This window comes from Trachypithecus francoisi, unplaced genomic scaffold, assembly GCF_009764315.1.
Source record: "Trachypithecus francoisi isolate TF-2019V2 unplaced genomic scaffold, Tfra_2.0 Lachesis_group10, whole genome shotgun sequence".
NCBI lineage: Eukaryota > Metazoa > Chordata > Mammalia > Primates > Cercopithecidae > Trachypithecus > Trachypithecus francoisi.
The window spans coordinates 118418214-118443459 of NW_022681455.1; the positions used below are offsets into that span (position 1 = coordinate 118418214).

At 43.5% G+C, this 25246-nt stretch overlaps 1 protein-coding gene across 1 annotated transcript in view; it reads left to right on the forward strand.

Moving 5' to 3' along the window:
- The first annotated feature begins 23881 nt into the window (after nucleotides 1-23881).
- VAT1L (vesicle amine transport 1 like) overlaps nucleotides 23882-25246 on the forward strand; it is a 194737-nt gene continuing 193372 nt past the window's right edge. The window contains exons 1-2 of the mRNA XM_033219858.1: nucleotides 23882-23943; nucleotides 24353-24901. Coding sequence (XP_033075749.1) covers nucleotides 23882-23943; nucleotides 24353-24901 — 611 coding nt within the window. The remainder of the gene's footprint in view (nucleotides 23944-24352; nucleotides 24902-25246) is intronic.

Sequence of the window (25246 nt, forward strand, 5' to 3'; positions counted from 1 at the left end):
GCTAACACTTTTTAAACCCTTACTACATTTGCCATTGTGCTAAGCGGAAGTGTAATATGCTACCAAATTTAAATGATGGAGAAATAGCACCTGAAAGACACCATCTTGCAATGACACTTGTACTGAACCAAGCACTGCAAGTTTTACATTTGCTGGATTCTCATCCCTGATTTCTACAAACCAGTTCCAGCCTCAGTTGAGTCAACTGTCTGCAGAGATCAATGACTCTCTGGACATTAACACCCATTTTTCCTAATAGTTATATTAAGGATCAAAAGTGCTAAAGCCCTTTGTAAACTGGACAGATATAAGTTACTTAATTGTTTACAATTCTGGAAAGGCACACTTTGCAAAGAGGTTGGAAAAATGTAAAGTTCTCAGCTTTGTTCTTTCATCAAAGAAGACAAATATGAAAGTCATCATGTTCCTTGCTTCAGAAAAAAGGACCTGACACAACAAGGCTTTGTGCCAAAAAACAAACAAACAAACTTATTTCTTTCCAAAGAATTCAACGTGTGAAGCTGTCTGGCCACCTAAGAGACATGCATCTTTAAACAGAGTTTGTCCCTTCCAGAGGTACTTGAGACATCAGTGCCAAGCCTGAGAAGCCCATTCCTACCACCACCTACCCAGGAAAGATAGGAACGTTTGATAGAAAGTGCTCTTGGCTGAGAAAGTTTGAGTCTCTATTCATGCCAGTTCTGCCTGCTCTTAGCTTTCCTGGCAAACCCTTGGCTCATGAAAACTTAAGGACAAAATGGCAGAAGATTCATGTGGTTGGTGCCTATGAGTGAGAGATCTGGAGTCCAATATCAGAAGGAAGACCTCTACAGAGTGCACCCCAACGAACACGCCTCAGAAACTTTGCCTACAGAGATAGCCAATATGGGCATGCACCGAAGATGCAGACGATCTAGATTATTCTTCAGCTGTGTCCCCACATTGTCCTTACCTCCAATCTCTATTCACACTGTCCCTTCCCAGTTAATGTCCAGTCCATATGATCTTCTCATCAAATCCAGGCCACCCTTCAATGCTGCCTTCTGTATAAACTCCTATGATACCAATCTGCCATCTTTCTTTTTCCTTCCTCCTTCCCTCTCCCACCCCGATTTTGGTCCCACAGCACTTTTATGGTACTTCAACCGAATTCAATAGAAATGTGGATTCCAAGATTACAACACAATAAATCCCTTGAGATGCATAATTATATAGAGGAAAGTGCATGGACTCATATCCTGCTTTGCTTCTCACCAGCTGTGTGAGCAAATTCCTTTACCACATGCCATGCAGAATCTGACATGAAGAGGCTGAGATTTGGGGCTGCAGTGGTGGGTTTTAATCCTGGCTCTAACACGTAGCATCTGTGTGATCTTGGACAAGTCACTAACCTCTCTAAGCCTCCACATCCATACCTGTAAGTTGAGGCAGTAACAGTGTCTTCTTTCGGGAGCAGCTGTAAGGATCAGTGAGTTAACAGGATGGGCACACTGGATGGTAACACCACTGGTATCTGAAGTGCAGTTTCCCTATCTCAGGACTGTCATGAGGACTGAGGGAAAGGCTGTGTGTGAGGTTTCTAGGACTGTCCATGGCAGCATGAGTGGCTCCATAAATGTGATTCCTCTCCTTGACTAGAGATCACATTTACGGATCCTCAGTCCTTCTTGCTCATTCTTGGGCACCATCTCTGTGCTCTGCATAGTAGATTTTTAGTTAGATCACATCAGAACACCACTTCAGAAGCAGGTTAACCAACATTCCAGAGAGCTGAGGGGCCCAGGCCAGACCTAATTTCCTGAAGTGGGTCCCAGAAGGGGAGAAGATGCCCCACGAAGTCAACTCGCACCTGGTAGGGAGTTTACAGGAGGCATGGGGATAGGGCCCTACAGCCAGGGTTTAGCAGGTTGAGATTCACCTCACGCCTCGCTGAATTTATTTATCACAAAAAAGAGCTGGCAACAGTAGAGGGCAATTATCCACAAGGCCAGGTTTGCCAGATTTAGTAAATAAAGACATTCATTCATTCATTCATTCACTCACTAGTGAAGCAAGCCTTCTTCTTTTCTTCTCTGAGCTTACTAAGCCCAGTGAAAAATTTTTGTCTTTAAAAACTCCCTCTCAAACACCAACTTGGCATGACTCAAACACCTTGACTCTAGCCTCTCAAAACACCACATCATGGAGACTGACCACTCTCTCCAGACAGGCTGCAGGGCAAGGAGCAGGGCCAGCTGATGTGGAAGTTCCCTGGCACACCAGGCAACGGGGCCTGTGGTCTTATAGAAAAACACTGGGCTCGGGGCCAAGTTCCTGCACTCCAGCCTCAGTCCTCACATTTGCTGTGTGTCCTTGGGTGAAACACTTTATTTGTTTGGGGTGGGTGATGGTATGTGTGTGTGTGCGTGAGTATTTACTTAAATACGGCCCTGCTATGATCCCAGTCCCAACACCCTACTGAGGGCCTTGCATTCAGGATCTCCTTCCATCTTTGCAACAGCCGTATGTGATGGAGCTGGAATTTGAACCAGTGTTGGTCTGCCTCCAGAGACCATGGTTTTTGTCTCTGAGTATTTCTCAAAAGCAAGTCCACGTGTAAACCTTCTCTATTAATTTTGCCATAGTTATGTTCTATCTCTATGTTATTTTCAAACTTTTCTTTTTTAAGAGGGAGTCTTGCTCTGTCATCCAGGCTGAAGTGCAGTGTTAAAATCTCTGCTCACTGCAACCTCTGCCTCCTGGGCGCAAGCAATTCTCCTGCCTCCGCCTCCTGAGTAGCTGGGATTACAGGCGTGCACCACCATGCCCAGCTAATTTATTATTATTATTTTTTGTATTGTTAGCAGAGACAGGGTTCCACCATGTTGACCAGGCTGGTCTCAAACTCCTGGTCTCAAGTGATCCACCCGCCTCAGCCTCCCAAAGTGCTGGGATTATAGGCATGAGCCACCACACCCAGTCAATTATTTTTAAAAGAAAATATATTTCACTACCATGAAAGGAAAACAAACATCACTTGCTATAAAGAGAAGGTAAACTAAAAATGAGAAACAAAACAATGTCAGAAAATTCTAGCCAAATACAGTATTGATGGCTACTAACACAAGTGTGACGAGTCTGGCGCACGTCAGAAAATAGATGACGTTGTCAAATGGGGAATTGGAGGAGAGTTTAATGGAGAAACTATTAACAATGATGTGGGCAAAGTTAAGGAAAATCACAAAAAAGAGCTGGCAACAGTAGAGGGCAATTATCCACAAGGCCAGGTTTGCCAGATTTAGTAAATAAAGACACAGGATGTCCAGTGACATTTGAATTTCAGAAAACAATAAATAATTTTTTTAGTATAATTATGTCTCCGGCAATGTATGGTACCTATTTATACTAAAAGTGATTTGTCATTGATCTAAAATTCAAATTTAGCCGGATGTTCTGTATTTTTCTGGCAACACTAGGCATGAGAGCGTAGGAAGGAGGGTGGTTATTGGAACACACAGGGTCGGGGATATTTGAAAACTCCATCCTAGTTGGAGTTACAGCCTCCCTTTACAGGAGCAAAGCCAAATGGGACAAGGGATGAGCTGGAGAAATAAGGATTCTGAACTTGCTCTCCTCTTCCTGTCTTCCAATTGTCTGCTGGCATGTCTGATTATTAGGACAATCCAGAAACTAGAGGCCAGATCAGCCTATTGACTCACTCCAATGGTTTCCATGGAGATAGGTTTTCCAGGGCATTGAGGAGGGCATGGGAAAAGGAAGAGCAAGGATCTAGAGGGCAAACAGAAAGATACCTAGGACACCTCCTGGGGATTGGAGCCTGAAGTCCAATCTCTTACTGTTCAAAGAGTAGATTAGCAAATGTCAGAAAGGTGTCAGAATACTTGCTAGCACTCAACTTGAGACTTTTCCACTTGGTGAGAAGGTGAAAAAGAAGAGGGAAAGAAAAAGGAAAAGTAACTTTCTCATAAAATGCCCCGTGTTACGTAACATCATGGCAAGGTAGCACCTAAAATTATGTGTGCACTACTAATTGTATGTGTCCCACACTTTGGGAAACATGCTAAGATAAACCACTCAAGAGGCAAAAGTAGGGTCAGGAGAGTGTGCAACTCACCTCAGATGCAAAATTTCAGGGGGCATCAAAAACCTTAGTAATCAAGATAAGTAATGGTCTAAATGCATTGTTTCTAAAAAATGAAAATTGATGCAAAAAATCCATGATGAATGAAATAGCAATATTTTCAATCAAGAGAGGCCCCATCCCTGCATTGCACAACTCAGCCTCATTTGTCTTCTGACTCTGGGTTCTGCTGCTGTAGGTGTGTCTAGCGCTTGCTGGGTTTGTCAGTAACAACCTTGTCACATATGGTGGGTACTCCTTAATTCCCAAGATATTATTACCAACTGTTTACCTTATTGGAAGTTCCCAACAACCCATGAGGGAGTCAGGAATAGGAAAATAACTCCTGTAGTACAGTCCTAGTGTAATGGTTTTAAATCAGAGACAGCTGGGTTCAAACCCTGTATCTGCTTCTTAGAAGAGCACAATCTTGGGCAATTTGCAAATGTACCTTCCCTGAACTTCCAGGCCTCTATCTGCCCCATTGCCTCCTGAACTCCCCTCCATTGAAGAGCCAGTCTGCACCCACTGAAAGGTCATTTAGAACTTGGGAGAAGAAAGTGTTTTAGATTCTGCATTTTCTACTAAGCTCATTTGTTCTCATTCACGATGGATGACTTATTTCCTTTCTTGTCCGTGAAAGAAGCCAAGAGGAGACATGCTGAAGGCCAAAACAACACTTTTCCAACATATGCACAGAGAAGCAAAGAAAAAAGGGAAGATAAAAGCAGATTTTCAGAGACAAGCAAAGACAAAAACCCACATTGTCCCAGAGAGACTGAAAAAATGGCAGGCTGGGTTTCAGACGTCTTCCCTGTTCTGCGCTCCTGTCTGCCCTTGGCTTCCTTCCAAACACCACCTCGCTTTTAAGCTCATTGTGAAAGGTTTTCTTTTATTTTTAATCAAAGACAGTAATAAAAAAGAGGTTAGGCACAGTGGCTCATGCCTGTAATCTCAGCACTTTGGGAGAGCAAGGCGCATAGAATACTTGAGGTCAGGAGTTCAAGACCAGCCTGGCCAACTTGATGAAACCCATCTCTACTAAAAATACAAAAATACAAAAATTAGCCAGGTGTGGTGGTGGGTGCCTGTAATCCCAGCTACTCAGGAGGCTGATGCAAAGAATTACTTGAACCTAGGAGGCAGAGGTTGCAGTGAGCCGAGATCCTGCCACTGTACTCCAGCATGAGTGACAGAGAAAGACTGTCTCAAAAAAAAAAAGAAAGAAAGGAAAGAAGAAAAAGAAAGAAAGAAAGAAAGAAAGAAAGCTACTTTAATAGTCAATTGAATTGATTTACCTTTATATCTCTTCTTGAAGTTCTCATTGCTGCTTCTCCTATTTGGAGTAAACTTCCCCCTCTCCCAAGCAAAAAGTGAAAATGAATTGTGTCACTCACAAAACATGACAAATAAATATCCATGACTGCTTCATCCGATTGTTCAAAAATACTCCTGGACACTTGCAGATTTCCTTACATAGACTTTAAACACATAATACTTTGCACTTCTGTGTACTTCCTGAGTTTTCTGAGTTTGAATGGAAGGAACAAAACACACCAGAGTATATTTTTTAACACTCTGAAGCAGTGTGATTTCTGTGACAACGAACTCACTATGGGTTCCGTTACATTGGAAAGTGCTACTCTTTGGAAAAGATGAATTGAGGAGTTTGGAGTCAGACATAGGGTACAAGCTCCAGTGCTGCCACTTATATGCTGTGTGGTCTTGGACAAGAAGCTTAGTCTCTCAGGATCTTAGAGTCAAAACTTATAAAGTTGGAGTAATACATTCTCAGCAATAGTTTTGTAAGAATCAAATAAGATAGTATATAGGAAAGAGGAATGAATCTAACTTCAATAGACAGGATACAAGAAATGTCGCATTTGTTTCCCTGAATAAAATTTAATCTGCTAACAGTCTTCTGCATCTCAGCTATAAACAAATACATAAAGGAATAGCCTATGTTGATTTTCCCAATTCCATTGGGATAGCAGAAAATACAATAATGGATCTCCCTCCAACTTGTGAAGGCACTAGAGGTCTTCCCAAGAGCAGAACTTTTGTTCAGGAGGCTCCTGGTTCTCACTGATATGCTCCTTGAAGGAGGATTTCTCTGCTGCTTCCATGCATAGCTGGAGTGCAGGTGATTTGTGAGGCTGAGGGTCCTGGTACCTGGGGCTCTGCCTCCTTATGAACGTCCTCCCCACAGCCACTTTCCTCTGATATCTGTCTCCTCCCTGGTGCACTGTGAATGAGTGGGAGGTGTGTCCCAACCATTCATGTGCCTGTGACCCTTTCTCAGTCTTGGGAATTGTTCTCAACACCCAACCATGAACTGGTTGCTTCTGCATCCCAATATCCCAACCCCAGAGCCCTCTCCTTCCCTTGGACACATGTTCAACTCTATGCAAATGTGCAGGCTGGCCATGATGATCTCACAGGCCACTGGTGTGTTTTATTCTACTTCAAAAAAAAAAAAAAAAGAATTTTTAATAGTTGTCAAGAGTTAAAAACTGGGTGGAAATAACCTTGAGTACATACACACAGTGGATTACTAGGCAGCTATAAAAGAAATAAGGAAGATTTGGCCAGGTGCAGTGGCTCACGCCTGTAGTCCCAGCACTTTGAGAGGCCAAGGCAGGCAGAACACCCGAGGTCAGGAGTTCGAGACCAGGCCTGGCCAACTTGGTGAAACTCTGTCTCTAACAAAAATACAAAAATCAACTGGGCATGGTGGCAGGTGCCTGTTATCCCAGCTACTTGGGAAGCTGAGGCAGGAGAATCACTTGAATCCAGCAGGTGGAGGTTGGAGTGAGCCAAAATCGCACTATTGCACTTAGCCTGGGTGACAAGAGCAAGACTCTGTCTTAAAAAAAAAAAAAAGAAAGAAAGAAAGAAAAAGGAAAAAAGAAAGAAATAAGGAAGATTTGTATAAAATGATTATAGAGTGATTTCTAGGAGATAGTGTCAGGTTAAAAATAAAGCAAAGTGCAAAAAGGAATATATAGAATGCTACCTTTTGTGTTAGAAGAGGAAAAAAAGATGAAATGCATATACATGCACTCATCTTTCCAAACAGAAACACAAAGGAAAAGCTAGAAAGCTATGAAATTGTTTACCTTCAAGAGCTGGCTAGGAGGAACAAGATGGAGTGGGTACAGAAGGGAGAAATAATTCTCGGAGTATATATTTTATACAGTTTTGACTTCTAGAAACATGTTAATGCTCCATCCGTTCAGAAAATAAAATAAAATCAACTAGGATGAGAAGAGACGAGTGGTAAAATCTATTGGTAACTTAGCATCAGTCAGTCACTTACACACTAGGGATCAGTGTGAAACAAGACTTGACATGTGTCAAACAATCCTACACCATGGGTTTGAGTTGTACATTCCAACTTAGACCAAGCCCAGGGCCAATGGCTCCCCTATGTCTTCAGTTTAGCATCAACTCTCCCAGCAAGTGAATCGAGATAGGACCTTTTGTCTAAGTGTTTAACGTTATGCCTTACCATTGCCTATTTTGCAGTTAGAAAGTAAAAGCTATTTTCTCCCTTTGGACATTCTCTCTACTCCCTCCTCCATTGCACTTGGTAGATTTCATCCTTCAGATTACCCCACTCTTGGAGGAAGGTTCACCCACTTCTCATTTATTTGTTAATTCATTGAAATTCTTCTGGGTGGGCCACTGGGAATGGGGATGCAGGTTCACCTTGGACCCCGCCAGTGAAGCATTTACAAGACTACCGGATTCTACAGCACCAAGTCTAATGCTCCCTCTGTGCTGTCACAGAAGAGCCTGCCTCTTTCTTCAGCCTGTGTCCTATTACTAGATACTATTATCCTAGGCTCAGTACACTCTCTGTCCCAGAAAGAGGAGCAAGGGCAGAAATAATCCTTCTCCAAGGGTTAATATTTGTTGGGTATTTAAAATCAGATAGACTATAAACTCTTGTGAGTTTTTTTCCCCCTAAAAGGCAGTCTTGGCTTCTCAAAGCCAATTTGAGGCAAGAACTCTGGGAAATCAAAAGCAGGGGTAAGGGACTTCTCCGGAAGATCATTTGGGAACTGGGTGACAGCTGGTGTGGTGAAAATAATACGGGATTTGGTACCAGCCCACCTGGGTTGAATTTAGCTTTTCTATTCTCAAGCAGTATATAATCCCTTTACCTCTCAGCTTCTTATAAATAAGGGTAAAATTAAGATGAAAGGATTTTATACTTCACAGGATATTGTGTCCATTCATGAGATGTACATTAAACATCGCAAGCCTCACAGCTATTCACTTATTAAAAATTATGTCTCGCTTCTCTCATCGATAAAGCTGGAAAGGAAGAACTATGCTGGATTTTTTCCCCCTTAAAACATGATCATTAAAAAATGTCTAATTATAAAAGCAATGTATGTTAATTGCAGAAAAATTATAGAAATGCAGAAAAAAAATAAAAATTTCAGGACACCCATAAAAACATCAACCAGAGATAATCACCATGAAGACGCTGATCTTTCCAAATCTTAATACTCAATACATGTGCATATGTACATACCTCAAAAAAGATACATGATTTTACTTATTTTTTTATCATATTATTTGGGGTGCTTTTTAAACCTGATCAAAATAGTCTTCCATGCGTAATATTTTCAAAGATCCCACAGTTTTCAATTGTATGGATACAAAAAATAAATCTGTTATCTTGACTCCCACTATCAGATGTTTAAATTTCCAGGTTTGGAGTATTTCAATTAATGCTGCAATGGAAGTACTTAGAACTAAAATATTTGCACATGTATTTAATTGTTTACTAAGAATGGCTTTACTAAAAGGGGTTCAAAGTTTTATCTTGTTAAGGCTTTTGTCTCATATACCCAAATCACTCTCTCACATGTTTGTACCACTGTACACTTCCAAAAATACTCCATGCAGGTCCTTTACCCCATAGGTAGAACCAAACTGCATTGTAGGATTCAAAGACACACAAACACACTCTCACACAATTTTGCAATCTGCTGGCAACAGCAGAAAGGTCAGCACTTAAACTTTCATTTATCGAAGCTTATTTTTTCAGACACTTCTTGTTCACCAACTGGAACATTCTTAAATTGTTGCCCTGTCTTGGGCCTTTTCTAGGAATGATGAGGGTCTTCTCAACTAAGCTGTGTCGATCTCCAAATGACTTTCACTTCTGAGCATACGCCTTCCCCTGAAATCCCAGGTTAATACCCAGATGCCCAAAAATACAGGTGGGAAAAAATTTCAAATAGATTATGCAGCCCATCTGTTCCAGTATTCTTCTTATGGGAATAATTTTATTTTTTGTATAATTAGAGAAAAGTTGGTAAGATAAATTTACCTGGGACCCCATAATTTTTTTAAAAAATAATAAAATCTTCATCTCCCTCCAGGAAGCTCTAGTGTGTTAACCAACGTCAGGAAGAGCCTCTGCTCAGGAGGTCGTGGTTAACTTCCTTTGAGTTTTATTTCCAGAGCAAGGGTCGTAGAAAGCCAGATTGTCCTTGAATATTTCTTTAGTACCTTTTTTCTATAGAATCTTTGGTATTCTCTTAAATACCTTGGTCTTTCTTAGTTTTATACCCATATGTTCTTTCTTCATAGCAGAAGTTCCCAGGGCTTCAATATACCTTTTACTGATTTCCTTTCTCCTACCAAGTAGAATTATTTTCTGTTCTATTCCAAAAATTACCGTCTCTTCTGGTTCCTGTTAACTCAATGCCCCCAATCGATTCAGGTTTTGGGAGTTGAAGGCTCAGTATAAACTGTTTCCTTCCCTTTCTTGCCAGCTCATTCCCCTTCTTTACACATACACATTCAATACCTATTCTTATCCATTAAGAAATGTGTAGGCATAGGCTGGGCAAGGTGCTCATGTCTGTAATCCCAGCACTTTGAGAGGCCAAAGAGGTAGGATTGTTTGAGACCAGCCTGGGCGACATAATGAGACCTTGTCTCTACTTTTTTTTTTGAGAGGGAGTCTTGCTGTGTTGTCCAGGCTGGAGTGCACTGGTGTAATCTCAGCTCACTACAAGCTCTGCCTCCCAGGTTCACTCCATTCTCCTGCCTCAACCTCCTAAGCAGCTGGGACTACAGGCACCCATCACCACGTCTGGCTAATTTTTTTTTTTGTATTTTCAGTAGAGACAGGGTTTCACCATGTTAGCCAGGATGGTCTCGATCTCCTGACCTCGTGATCTGCCCGCCTTGGCCTCCCAAAGTGCTGGAATTATATGCGTGAGCCACCGCGCCCGGCCAATTTTTTTTTTTTTAATTAGCCAGGTGTGGTGGTGTATGCCTGTAGTCCTAGCTCCTCAGGAGACTGGGAGGATCGCTTGAGCCTAGGACATCGAGGCTCCAGTGAGCTGAGATCACATCACTGCACTCCATCCTAGGTGACAGAGCGAAACCCTATCTCTAAAGAAAAAAAGAAATGTATAGGCATAACTTCTGCCTTCTAGGACAAGACATGGTCACAGGTACACAGAGACAAGATTCTACTGTCCTCATGTACTGAGCACTTCTCATTTCCCTATATTTGAAATGTTAAAAATTTTTTATTTGAACATTGCAGTAATCTTTTAGGACCTGTCCACCAAGCTTTTCCTTTGCTTCTTTAATTGTGCACACTAACATGAAAGACACTTTAGTAGACATTAGTCACATCTTTTGGCTGCCTAGCAATGGAATCTCTTTACTATGTCTGGGGTATGCCGCACCTTGAGTCCCAGAGGTAGGAAGGCCCACATCCCATCCTAATATGGATGACATGAGGCATTGGCTTTGCCAGCCTCCACCAGGTTGGGATACAGGTTTATGGTTCAGATTGTACTGTAGATTCACACCCAACCTCATGGTTGAGATTTTAGTAGCAATGTGGCAATGAAGCAGCAATGGTACCCCAAGTTTGGTGGTGGCAGTGGTTGCACAAACAAGTGTCTCCTGTTAGCAGAAATGGTGAAAGCAATGTCCTTACCAGACAGGCATGATTTCAGCTGGGATCCTAGCTGTTTCTCAACCGCCATTGTGCCAGCAGGCATCCAAAGCAGACTTCCCAGTCATCTGTGAGCTACCCAACATTCTTTCCATTGATCCCTTTCCCTAATACGTTAAATCAGTTTCAAGTAAGAACTTTCACTGATACAAAAAAAAAAAAAATTAATACCAAAGGAAATATTTATGTCAAGTGAAGACCAAATGAACTCCAGGATTGACTTTTTGCAGTAGCTGAAAGATAGAAAAGTTGGAGGGAGTGTAGTTATTGCAGAATATTACAGGCAGGGTAGATTCAAAAGAACCTGAGCCCTAGTAGTCGGTACCGTATTTGTGTTGCAAACCTTGATTTTGTTTGACCAAACACCACCGTGCCTCACGTTGCGTTATTGTTGTTATTTTCACCTGTATTGCTTTTTACTGCTTTACAAATGTAGTGTGTAAGCATGCCTTGCTTTTCAGAGTTATTTATAAGAGCCATAAGCATGAGGATATTATAGCTGGCTTACACTCACACAAGTTGTATGATGATAATTACAATTTAAATCAATGCGCTACAAACAGCAGGTGCCATTACTTCTCCACCCATAGCCCCGTCTCTCGACTCTCTACTGCTAAAGATGCTCACTGTGAATAGCCGCTACTTCTTGCCTGAGGGCTTTTGCTATGAGAGCCTGGTTGGCCTGAATGTAGAGCAAGCCAGAGGTTCTGAAAAGTTAATTCCCCCAAAAGCAGCCCTCAACCCATGATAGAAGGGGAATTATTGGTGCATAAATATCCCAGCTTCACCAGTGGCTATTTAGAATAACTCAAAATACACATTTTCACACCATCTTCCAGAATTTCCCAGTAGGGATGAGCCCCAGATGCCTACTTGCTTGAAAACGCATCCCTTTCCTGTTTCTTTTCATTCCTTGTCTAACTTTTTTACTCCACTACCAGTGCTTCCTGGGATCCTCTCCTGCTTGGCCTCAAGTCCGAGTTGCGGGTTCCTAAACTTAGTTTATCCTAAACGGTGACAGCTGCACATCAGGCATCATTGCACCTTCACTGGTACAGTGAATCTTTACATGTTGCATCAAGTGTGTTAGGGGATTGGCAGATTTGCCTGAATTTGCTCTTACACCTACAAGAGAATTGATTTCCCAGCCTAATAAACTAAGGGTATAAGAACCTATTAGAAGAGCAACTGCTACCCAGAAAAGGGGCGGATATAGCATGGTTTGGTGCAGTTCCTCTGGGCCCCAAAGCCCCTAACAGGAAGACAGATGTAGATGGCACTCTCCACATAGGGTTTCATTTTGCTGCAGCTGTTATAGCCTCAAGCTTCTATCACCATCCCAGAAGAACTTACCCTAACAACTACATGCTGCTATTAAAGTAAATGTTGCAAACACCTTGTTTTGTGGTTCTTGAATGAAATGCAGCATCATTAAAGGCCATACCTCCTCTTTGAGAGGCCTAGGGGGATAGGGTCAGCACCCAAAAATCACTAAACAACACTTCTTTTTTTTTTTTTTTTTTGAGACGGAGTCTCGCTCTGTCGCCCGGGCTGGAGTGCAGTGCCCGGATCTCAGCTCACTGCAAGCTCCGCCTCCTGGGTTTACGCCATTCCCCTGCCTCAGCCTCCCGAGTAGCTGGGACTACAGGCGCCCGCCACCTCGCCCGGCCAGCTTTTTGTATTTTTTAGTAGAGACGGGGTTTCACCGTGTTAGCCAGGATGGTCTCAAACTCCTGGCCTCGTGATCCGCCCGTCTCGGCCTCGTGATCCGCCCGTCTCGGCCTCCCAAAGTGCTGGGATTACAGGCTTGAGCCACCGCGCCCGGCCTACTAAACAACACTTCTGTCTCTGCCTCTCCAGGATCATAGAAAGCAAGGCCCTTTGCCCCAGAAATGTACCTGCTTGAGAAGCTCTGCAGTGTGTTGAAGAAAGAAGCAATGATACCATGCGAGGGAAGTGCAATAGATTAAATGTGTCCCCCTCTCCAAATGTATATGTTGAAATCTTCATTCCCAAGGTGATGGTATCAGGAGGTGGGGCCTTTGGGAGATTATTAGGTCAAGAGGGCAGAGCTCTCCTGAGTAGGATTAGTGCCCTTATAAAAGAGACCTGAAGGCCGGGCGTGGTGGCTCATGCCTGTAATCTGGGCACTCTGGGAGGCCAAAACAGGCGGATCATCTGAGGTCGGGAGTTCGAGACCAGCCTGGCCAACATTATGAAAACCCATCTCTACTAAAAATACAAAAATTAGCTGGGCGTGGTGCCATGTGCCTGTAATCCCAGCTACTCAGGGGACTGAGGCAGGAGAATTGCTTGAATCCCGGAGGCAGAAGTTTCAGTGAGCCTAGATCGCACCACTGCACTTCAACTTGGGCAACAGAGTGAGACTGCGTCTCAAAAAAAAAAAAAAAAAAAACTAAAAAACTAAAAAATAAATAAGGCCTGAGGGAGACCCCCTCACTCCTTCCACCATGTAAGGACACAGGTAGAAGGCACCATTCTATGAACCAGGTAACAGATCCTCACCAGACATCAAAACTGCTGGTACCTGGATCTTGGACTTCAGCCTCCAGAACTGTGAGAAATAAATCTCTGTTGTTTATAAGCCACTCTGTTCATGGTGTTTTGTGATAGCAGCCCACACAGAGTGAGAGAGCAGCCTGGGTGACTCACACTGCCTGGGGATGGGCATTAGCAGTAATGTCCTGGGTGTATGTATTGGAGACTCCAGTCTTTGGTACCTGCATGTACAGGTGGGCTGTGTCCCCCCATCCCTGATTCTCCTGATCCAAGTATCACCCCTTCTCCCCATGCACCTCATCTTCCTGCCTGCTCAGTTCCACTGTGGAAATGATTGAGTTAAATCCTTAAGATAAAAAATAAACTTTGCTCATGATGACCAACTAGATAAACAGGCACATGCAATGCCAAAACTCAAAATCAATATCTGGGAGACTGTCTCTATTTGGAAAAGGAGAGGTATATTAAATTAAAGTGTGTCCTTTGATTTTTCCCTCAACAAAATATGGCAGTCTCTGAAACAAAACTGCCCAGAATGATTTAGTAACCTTCTAACGTCAGCTTCAAATGTATTCAAGTGTCTGCAATGAGACCTGCATGAAACAGGCCTCTGAGCTCGTCTAAAGGACAAACAGTATTCCAGGTTGGGAACATTCCCCTGGTGTGTGTTGTCACATCAATAGCTATCATTTCTGATCAATGTCGTTTCTGCAAAGACAGCCCTTGTGTGCCAGGCCACTGCCAATAGAGAGGACTAATGTGACCTCAGCCTCTGGGCTGGAAAGTCCCTTGAGCATCAATTAGTCCAAGGACCTTCTTTTACCAACCAAAATAAGGACATTTCCAAAGTCACACAGGCAGCAAGTCAAAACCACAGGCTACCTTGCTCCCAGAAGCCAAGGATCCATCTATGGCTTAGAACAGGGTGGTTCAGGCCCGGGGCAGTGGCTCATGCCTGTAATCCCAGCTCTTTGGGAGGCTGAGGTGGGTGGATCATTTGAGGTCAGGAGTTTGAAACCAGCAGGGCCAACATGGTGAAATCCCCGTCTCTACTAAAAACACAAAAACTAGTCAGGCGTGGTGGTGGATACCTGTAATGCCAGCTACTTGGGAGAATGAGGCAGGAGAATTGCTTGAGCCCAGAAGGTGGAGGTTGCAATGAGCAGAGATTGCGCCACTGCACTCCAGCTTGGGCAACAGAGCAAGACTCCATCTCAAAAAAAAAAAAAAAAAAAAAAGGCCAGGCACAGTGGCTCATGCCTGTAATCCCAGCACTTTGGGAGGCCGAGGTGGGCAGATAACAAGGTCAGAAGTTCGAAACCAGCCTGGCCAATATAATGAAACCCTGTCTCTACCGCACCTGTAGTCCCAGCTACTCAGGAAGCAGAGGCAGGAGAATCGCTTGAACCTGGGGGGCAGAGGTTGCAGCAAGCTGAGATCATGCCACTGCTCACCAGCCTGGGTGACAGTGCAAGACTCTGTCAAAAAACAAACAACAACAAAAAAAACAGGGTGGTTCAACTTTGGCACGACTAACATTTTAGCATTTTAGGCTGGATCATTCTTTGTTATAAGGCTATCCTGTGCCTTGCAGGATGTTTAGCAGCATCCCTGGCCTGTACCCATTAGATGCCTGTAGCACTGCTGGTAACAACCAAAAATGTCCCCAGACACTGCCGATGTCCCCCAAGGGGTAAAATCACCTCTGACTTAGAGAAAAGATTGCAAATTTGAGCCATATGGGCTAAATCTGGTTCACAGGCATGTTTTGTTTAGCCTATCTAATATTTAATCAAAATTTTATAAATTTGGTATATTTAACATAAAAAATCAGACTTTTGGCTGATCAGAAACACCTGGAAGCCCCAGCAACTCTGAGCTCACATTTTCACGTTACAATGATGGATCAAAGTTGAGTTTTTTGTTTGTTTGTTTTTTGAGACAGAGTCTTGCTTTGTCGCCCAGGCTGGAGTACGATGGTGTGATCATGGTTCACCGCAGCCTCAATCTCCCAGTCTCAAGCAGCTCTCCTGCTGCAGCCTCCCCTCCTGAGTAGCATGTGCCCAGCTAATGTTTGTATTTTTTTGCAGAGACGGAGTCTCACTGTGCTGCCCAGGCTGGTTTCAAACATCTGGGCTCAAGTGATCCACCTGTCTTGGCCTTCCAAAGTGCTGGGATTACAGGCTTAAGCCACCGTGCCCAGTCATTATCCCTTTTAGAATGCTGTCTGCACTCTGGTTTGTCACAGTCCCCAACCACTCTCTATTATGCCCCTCAACAGGCCCACTTCATTTACTTCATGATGTTCTTGGGCCTGGATTTAAAGTTTTCTTAAAACGATTTGTGGTATATCTTTTCTTAGGTAAGCCCCTCAGTTCCTTGAGGTCAGAGTCATGTTATTTTTTCCTTTTGTTCCTTCTACAGTGCCTAACCTTGAGCAGACACTTAAAAATAGTTATCCATTTATCTACAGCAGTTTCCCCCAAAAGATATCCTGCAGAATGCTAATCTTGTTAACTTGAAGAGCAAAGAGCTGGAATTCAAGTAAGTTTGGGTAAAGCTGTATTCTGCATCCCCATGTAGAGACTGAAGAGTTATGCTAAGACTCTAAATCTACATTCAAGAAAGCTGCTTAACTGTATTTGACCCAGAGCGTCCCAGGCTAATTTGACCACAGACCCTCCTTTTACCCTGGCATCCATCAACAATTAGGAAACCACTGTTCCGTCGAATAGACTGTGGAAAACACTGAACTAGAACGCTGACCATTTCTAATTAGACACAGGTGTTTAATTTTAAACACAGGTGTTTAATATTAAGTGATATGACAAAGGCAGTTACAAAGTACTAACATGTAAAGAGTTTTTTTCTAAGCCTAGACTTTTATTTCAATCAGCTGTTTTAAATTTCTCCACACATTTGTGAAGACAATGAGATCAATGTTTATACCTCACAGATTAGAAAATTAAGCAACAGGCCAGGCACGGTGGCTCACACTTGCAATCCCAACACTTTGCAGGGCTCAGGAGGGTGGATCACGAGGTCAGGAGTTTGAAATCAGCCTGGCCAAGATGGTGAAATCCCATCTCTGCTAAAAATACAAAAATTAGCCAGGTGTAGTGGCGGGTTCCTGTAATCCCAACTACTCAGGAGGCTGAGGGGGGAGAATCACCTGAACCCGGGAGGCAGAGGTTGCAGTGAGCCAATATCTCACCACACACTCCAGCCTGGGCGAGAGAAAGACTCCATCTCAAAAAAAAAAAAAAAAAAGAAGCAACAGAAGATTAAGGAGCTTGATCATGGTTACGCATGGTACCTCATGCAGAATTAGATGTTCTAATACTCACTTATTGGGCAATTCTCTTAACCTTTCAGAGCCTAAAATTCACATAGGTAGGAAATGGGAAAACGGTTCTGAACAAGTCCTGGAAACAAGGTATGTATTCCTTCTACCTTCCTTAGTGCATATCAAGAATGTAGAATTGGGCCAGACATGGTGGCTCAAGCCTGTAATCCCAACACTTTGGGAGGCCAAGGTGGGCAGATCACCTGAAGTTAGGAGTTCGATACCAGCCTGACCAACATGAGGAAACATTGTCTCTACTAAAAATACAAAAATCAGTTGGGTGTGGTGGCAGGTGCCGGTAATCCCAGCTACTCAATTGGCTGAGGCAGGAGAATCACTTGAACCTGGGAGGCAGAGGTTGCAGTGAGCCGAGATTGTGCCACTGAACTCCAGCCTGGGTGACAGAGCAAGACTCTGTCTCACAAAACAAACAAACAAAAAACAAAACAACAATAACAAAGAATGTAAAATTGGATGAATGAGTGGACAGATGGATGACTGGATGATTGGGTGATGGATGGAATTCTTCTCATTTGCTTTGTGGAAAGCACCCCTTTAGGCTCTGTAAACAGGAGGGGCATACTAAAAGGAACAGGACAGGATTTCTGAAGAACATTTCCCCATTTCCTGGGATTTAAGCCTGCTAACCTCAGAACAGGAAAGGCAAAATGTGCCCTTTCATAGTGTGCATTTTCAGTTACATTGAGGTCTTGTAGCTTCACACAGTCATTACTCCAAGGAAGCCCCAACCAACTGGATATGGGCCAATCCAATAATAAAAGCAACAAAACTTTCAGGGACGTCAGCTCTTACCCTCAACCAGAGACATCAGGGAAGACAGTGAATTAGCTGGAGGGCTAGTTCATCCTGATTTACAGTATGATGATCTCAGTTTGTAAGGTGGGAAAAATGGTGCAGGGGAGGAATTTGCCCCCTTTCTGGTTTCTGTTGGACACTATTTGAGGAGTAAATGCTTTGTTTACTTCTGAACCTGAATTTTACATCCCCATCCCATTACCATTACTCACCATGATCTATAGCAAAGTACTTCAGGGAAAACACAGCTCTCTGCAGTGCTTGGAAGAAGCAGGAAGCATTATTGTGTGGTGATTCACACAGGAAATCATACAGGGGCTGGACACAGTGGCTCACGCCTGTAATCCCAGCACTTTGGGAGGCCAAGGTAGGCAGATCACCTGAAGTCAGGAGTTCAAGATGAGCCTGGCCAACATGGTGAAACCACGTTTCCACTAAAAATACAAAAGTTAGCCAGGTGTTGTGGTGCACGCCTGTAGTCCCAGCTACTCAGGAGGCTAATTTAGGAGAATCACTTGAACCTCGGAAATGGAGGCTGCAGTGAGTTGAGATTCTGCCACTGCACTGCAGCCTGGGGTGACAGAGCCAGACTCCATCTGAAGAAGAGGGAGAGGCAGAGGGGGAGGAGAAGAAGGAGAAGAAGAAATGGAAGAGGAAGAGGAAGAAAAGAAGAAGAAGAAGAGAAAAAAATCATACAGCATCACACTAGGGGAAGGACCCTAGATAATATTCAAGGGGAGGGGTACAAGAAATCACTCAGAAATTATCTTTCAGCATGAATGAGATTTCAAAAACAAAAACTACATGATTTAGTTGTATATTTTCCTATGTTGTATATACAAGTCCTATGTTGTAGATTTTCCTCTTTACTTGACCAACCATGTTTACCAAGTGATACTAAACAATTGATAAGATCGTCTCCACATGGATAACAGCTACTTATGGAGACGAGTAAGAGCAAGTGAAATGTTTCTAATTCTATTCATACATGAGCAGATTAATAGAGAGCTAAAATGGTGTTCAGGGTCTTGTGAGTAGCACTTTTGGTTAGGGTTTTCCTGTTAACATCCATTATAAAATTGCAGCTGCATCCCTACGGAGAGAAAACTCCAATAGGGTGAAAACATATCTTACAGAGGAGTTGTGAGAGGGCAGCACTGAATCCCAGGGACTGGGATCCTTGCGGAATGTTGTGTTGTAGGGAGGCCATGGGGACTCTTCTTAATACTCCACACAGTCTATCATTCGTTTATTTAAAGCCCTTCAGTGGCATCTGTGGAAGATACTGCTACACCTCCTAATATTATTTGTCCCTTTCCTCATTAATTGTGGAACCTTAACTTTTACTCGGACATTGTTACTTAGTTAAGAAAAAACTAGCTTTCCCAGCATCCTTTGCAGTGGGATGTGGCCATGTGACTAGGCTCTGGCTAATACGAGGTAAGTACCCGTATTATGGAGGAGTCCTGAAGTGTCCCTAAGATGACAGATGTGGGTCTTTCTTCCCCTCTCACACATCTCTGTCCTGCCACCCAGCACATAAATGTGATGGCTATATCTTAAACTATGAGAATGGAAGCCAATGATTCATGACCTGGAGTACAGAGCAGGAAGGAACATTGATCCTTGATGATAATGTATAGCCTCCATCCCACCCTAATGTATTTCATATTCTTTAGGCCAATTTTTATTTTATTATTATATTTTGTTGCCTGTAGCTGAACCTAATACATAACCATCGGTTTCATAGAGAAGCTTTTCCCGACTGTGCAGATAGCCTCTTGTATTTCTCCTTTACAGCACTTATTGACTGGTAAATGACTAATTACTTACATAATTTTTTTTGGTTTAATATATGTAGCAGAGATGGTCAGTGCCCAACCTACAACCTCTTGGAGCTCACCATTGCCACGCACAATGACCCGATGGCTTCCAAGTACAAACACCTGCAACTCTTTCAGGACAGCTTTGTCTGGCTGCCTATTCCCAAACAGCCCATGTGCATGGCAGGCTACAAGTGGCAGATGGTTAGTGCCCCACAGAAACAGTCCTCAACTAAGGACTAACAGGAGTTGGTGGATTCTCCATTTTCTTTGCCTCTTGATGGGGATACCTCTGAGGTGTGGTCTACACTGTCTCCTAGAGTTCCCCAGCAGGATTTAATCAGAGTTATAACAGTGATAACCTGCTAGGTAATACACTTCATATTGGCTTCTTTTCCTACCCTGTCTCACTTTCACAGACCTCTTCCAGTGCTTCCTGGGATCACTTCTGAAGCCATTTGTATGCAAATCTTCCAATTAAGAAAGGTTTGCTTCTGGGCAACCCAACTAAACCAATATATACCTCCTCAACAGGACTGATAACTCCTTTAGGACTGAGAATATATTTGTTTTATTCACCTTATTTGCCATTTTACCTCCAGCATTTAGCAATAGCTCAAGGGAACCACTCAAAAAGTGGTAAGTAAATATCAGTGCACTTTTTTCCCCTCTGACACAACTAGAGTTTACCACATAAGACTGGTCCTATAAGGTATAGATAGGAAGCCTATCCCGCCACCATCAGGATGGGCTGCACACTTCTATAGCATGTCTCTGAAAAACAATGTTGTGCTCATTGGCAATTATGTTTCATTATTTTTTAAATGACATAAAGAAAAACTATAAGAAATGATGGCACATATCCTCTAATATAAGTCCCTGGATTTTGTTAGGATATTTCAATGGCCAGAATCCTCTACCCCTCTCCATTGTTGACCTCCTAAATTTGTCTCCTTTTTCTTGACCTATTTGATGGCATTTTTGTGAGTAAAAGATAGAGCAACAAATAAAACCATAAGCATTGAAGTGTGGTGGTTAAGAATATGCATTTCAAAGTCAAAGCACTCCCATTTCAAATCTCAACTCTGTAATTTGTTTAGTAGGCAATCCTAGAAAAGTTACTCAGTTTATATTAAATTTTCTCCTCTGTAAAGTAGGGATAATAGTGCTATAGCATAGGATTATTTTAAAGATGAAATAATATAATGTATGTACAATAGATGATTCTAATTGTATTGAAGAGAATAAAATGCAACAAGTATTATTAAAGCATATGGTTGAAGACATTGACCATCTTCCTCAAATAACATTTCTCTGGGAAGTTGCTGAACCATTCCAAGTTATTTAGAAAACCATTTCTAAAATAATAAGATTGTTTCCCATATTTTCTTACTCAAAGACTTTACCTCTATAGGGGTTCCTATATCTGGCCTTCAACATCTCCCCAACCCCCGCCATGTGCACACACCCTGCCCCAGGCCACTTGCAAGTTAACAGAGCTGAGCTGTAATACTATGTTTTACCATCAGTGGCCACTGTTTGACATTGTTCTACAATAACGTAAGAAATTTCACAACTGAGGCTCTGAGTGAATGTCCAAGGAATCAATTATACAAATTAAGAATTGATTTATTGTGTTTATTTGGAGATATGCCATGCACTTTGGCTCTTTCCACATTCCACCAGGGAGGATCAGAGTCGGGAATACTTAACAATAGTGGTATATAGGACTCAGAGGAGGGTATCTCCCCCCACCAGCGGCACAGACTGTGGTGGGTTCTTTCTGGGTTGTTGTGATAATCAGCTTCCTACCAATTATAATCTGGGGTTTGTAAACAGCCAGAAGATTTCCTTGGAGGAAGTAATTATATTCCCTTTAACATGCTGTAAGACAAACACTTTCTCTTAAACATGCTGTGTGCTGACTACAAAGTAGATTTACTTTACTAATGCCAAAGGAAAACACTCAGAACCAAGGCAAGGGACCTTGGTGGTACAGAGATAGTAGGCAGTGAAAAAAAGAGCAGGGAACATTAAAAAATGCCATGGAGTATTGTCAATCAGGGGAGAACTGGTTTGGCCTGTCTGTATAAACACGCATCATGAGATATTAAAAGCATGGATTTGGAGTTGGTCTTCTATCTCATTATAACTAGCATGTTCCTTTGAGCACAATAACTCATCACGTTAAGATTCATTTTCATTTTCCTCTTCCATAAAGTGGGAATAGTAATTCTTATCTCATGAGATTATTTTCAGAATCAAATTAAGAAATATACCTAAAGTGTCTAGAACAGTAGACACCTCCAAAACAATAACATATATTGCAGATATTATTGGTGCCAAAGCTATGTCTCATTGGAACTCATCATTCCATGTATAAAGTGATAGCTTCCTGCAAAGAGCATACACAGTTCTCTGCCTGGCGATTCTCTCAGCCCAAGTACATGGGACAGGATGGAAATGTTAAGGAGTTAATAATTCCAGGAATAGTTATTGGCCAATCAAGCATAGACTTTAGTGAATAAATACCTATGTCCTCACTCCTTGGGTGAGACAACTCTGAGACTTGTTCTACACTGTCTCTCAAATGTCCCCTGCGGGTTTGAGCTCCAATTGTCCACTGCGGTAATCTGCTTATTAATACATCCCATATTGGGTACCATCAATTTTCTGTCTCACTTTCCTACTTCCCAGCCAGAGTTTCCTGGGATTACTTCCAAAATAAACCACGGGTGTTCAAATTCTTGTTTCAGGATAGAATCCAGCCTAATCACTATATCTCACAATGTAAACAAGACAAACAATTTGGACAATTGGATTCACAATAAAATGTCCAATTCACTTACCAAGCCCTGTCTATTCAGGCTCCTTTTAGCCCTCTTCCTTCCATCCCATGGCTACTGCCTCAGTTGGGACCACTCTCATTTATTTTGTTTTTTCTGGGGGGGGGGGAATTTTTTTTTTTGCCTGCACTTAGTCTCTAACTGATCTCCATGCTTCCAGTAACTTTATCATCTAATCCATCACCCACTTACTGTCAAAGTTATTATCCTAAAATGCAGTTCTGGTAATGCTCTTCCTATGTTTTTGTTTTTTAAGCCTTTATGGTGCCAATTGCCTCTGTGATTATGTCTTAAATTTTATAATCTGGTATGTGAGAACTTTCAAAAGCTGGTCCCAATCAACCCTTCAAACTCATCTCCAACGATTGATAAATACAGCCAATGTTCTGCCTACATAGAACAAACCAGCATCTCAAAAGCCCTTTTACCTGTTACCTTTTGGTGTATTTGAATGAGCCTGTGACCTTTTCTGCCAGAAGAACCTGCCTCATCCTTCAAGATCTAGCTCAAATGTTCCCTCCTCCATGAGAATTTCTCCAACTCTCTGGACTGGTCCAACTCTCTGGACCAGTTTTTCTGTGTGTATTCTACTATGTACCAGTCACGTATTAAGCCCTGGGAAAATCACGCTGGATAAAAGTAGAAATAGCTCCTGCTCACATGAATTTCACAGTTGGATAAAGGAAACAGATATTATCAGGTAAACATATAAAAGTTAGCTACAAAGGGACATAAGTGTCTCTAGTCATGGAGGATACCAATCTGGATGTTGGAGTGTCTCCCAAAAGGAATGGACCCTTGAGGTGAGAATGAAGTAGGAGTCAACACCAGATAAAGGAGATGGAACACATACCCCAGGCCAAGGGGACAGCAGGTGCAGAACCCTGTGGAAGGAGGGAAAATAATCTTTTTTTTTTTTTTTTTTTTTAAGGAATAGAAGACCAGGGCATTTAAAGCAGTGAGGCACAGGAAGACTGGGGGGAGAGAAGAGGTAGCACTTAGATCATTCATTGTACCACATTTGTTGACTGTGCCCTTCCTGCTTCATGCTCTGAAATTGACCTTTTCCAATATAAGGACCATGTCTCACTGAAATCATATCCACCCCAGCACTTCACACAATACAGAAAAAAAAAATCAATGTACCCAATTTATAGATGAGGGTGTTGAGGCTCAGGAAGGTTGAATGAGTTGCCCAAGATCTCAAGGCTGGCGATGGCATAGCAACTATAATAGAATATAGACCTAGTTCCTCAACTGCATCTCTTTCCTTAAACTGCCCCTAGGAAAACCAACTCCTCTCCCATCATTTTATTTAAGAAAATCCAAGTTTTTCTATGAGCTCTTTTTCTCAAAGAGCCTGATAACAAAACAAAACGCCAGTTAGTACTCTGTGTATGTGCGTGCATGTTGGGGAGCGGGTACACATTGGTCTTCCGGGAATCAGAACACGAGCAGGATCCTTTCTGGTACAGGATTCTTGTCTAGCCTCTTTAATAGCCCGAAATGGTGTGAGTGGTGAGAATTCGCCGTCGTAAGGAAGCCCCTGGTGATACCCAGAAAAGAGCATCCCGGCTGACCCTGCAGGTCTGGAGTGAGAAGACCCCGGACTGGACTCTTCAGGGCAGTGAGCGGGATCTCTAGTTCCCTGCTTCCCAAATCTCTCCGCCCTTCCACTGGCTGTTTGAGGAACGATTCAATTTCCCGACTATCCCGCCCAGCCTCGCAGATGGGAGGGAGACAGGGCAACCTTGTAGCGGGAAGGCATCCTCCAGGCCCAGACATTCGTCTCGGTCCATTTCAAGGCACCCGAGCCTGTGCCGTATATAACCAAGTACTGGGCCCACCTATTGGCGGATGACAAGGTGGCCTCTCTAGGCTCTTTTTAGTCACAGATCTTCGGCAAATCTGGGTTTGGGGTCGCGATCCCGAGCCTAATTTGGGACTATTTCAGGAACTGGAGTTGAGGCTTCGTTTGGACAGGAAAGAAGGGTGGGGCGGGGGTGGAGCGCTTAGGGGCACGGCTCTTGTGAGGATTACGGCGGATACTGTGGACCGCGGCGGCGCTCGCGGAGGCTGCAGCCATTGCACAGCCGAGCATCCCACATTCAACAGGAGGAACCCGCGGGAGAGGATCCCCAATCCCCTAGCGCCGCAGCCACCGCAGCCCGTGCGCCCCGCGCCCTCGAGCGCCATGGCCAAGGAAGGAGTGGAGAAGGCGGAGGAGACGGAGCAAATGATCGAGAAGGAGGCAGGCAAGGAGCCTGCGGAGGGCGGCGGTGGCGACGGCTCACACCGCCTCGGGGACGCCCAGGAGATGCGCGCGGTGGTGCTGGCCGGCTTCGGGGGTCTCAACAAGCTGCGGCTCTCCAGGAAGACCATGCCCGAGCCTCAGGACGGCGAGCTCAAGATTCGCGTCAAAGCCTGGTCCAGTATCCGCGCCTTTCTCGCTTTCTCTCTTTTTGCGCGCTGGGCGCTGGGGAGGGGGTGGGAAAGCTGCAACTGGGATCCTGCCCGGGTAGAGCCGCCGCGCGCACCCCCTCCGCGCGCTCACCCGGGTCTCAGAGCCTCCCCGGGCCAAAGCTGGGGAGGATTTAGAGGGGTGGCCTCCCCAAGCCAGATCTAGGGGTGACGGGAGGAAAATGTGAGCTCCTGAGCGCGGGGAGAATGCTGGCGTCCAAGCACCCAGGGTCTGGAAGATTGCGCTACGGGAGTTCTCCGTCTGAGAGGACAACTCAGCTTCTGCACAGGGGGGTTGTTGCTTAATAGAAT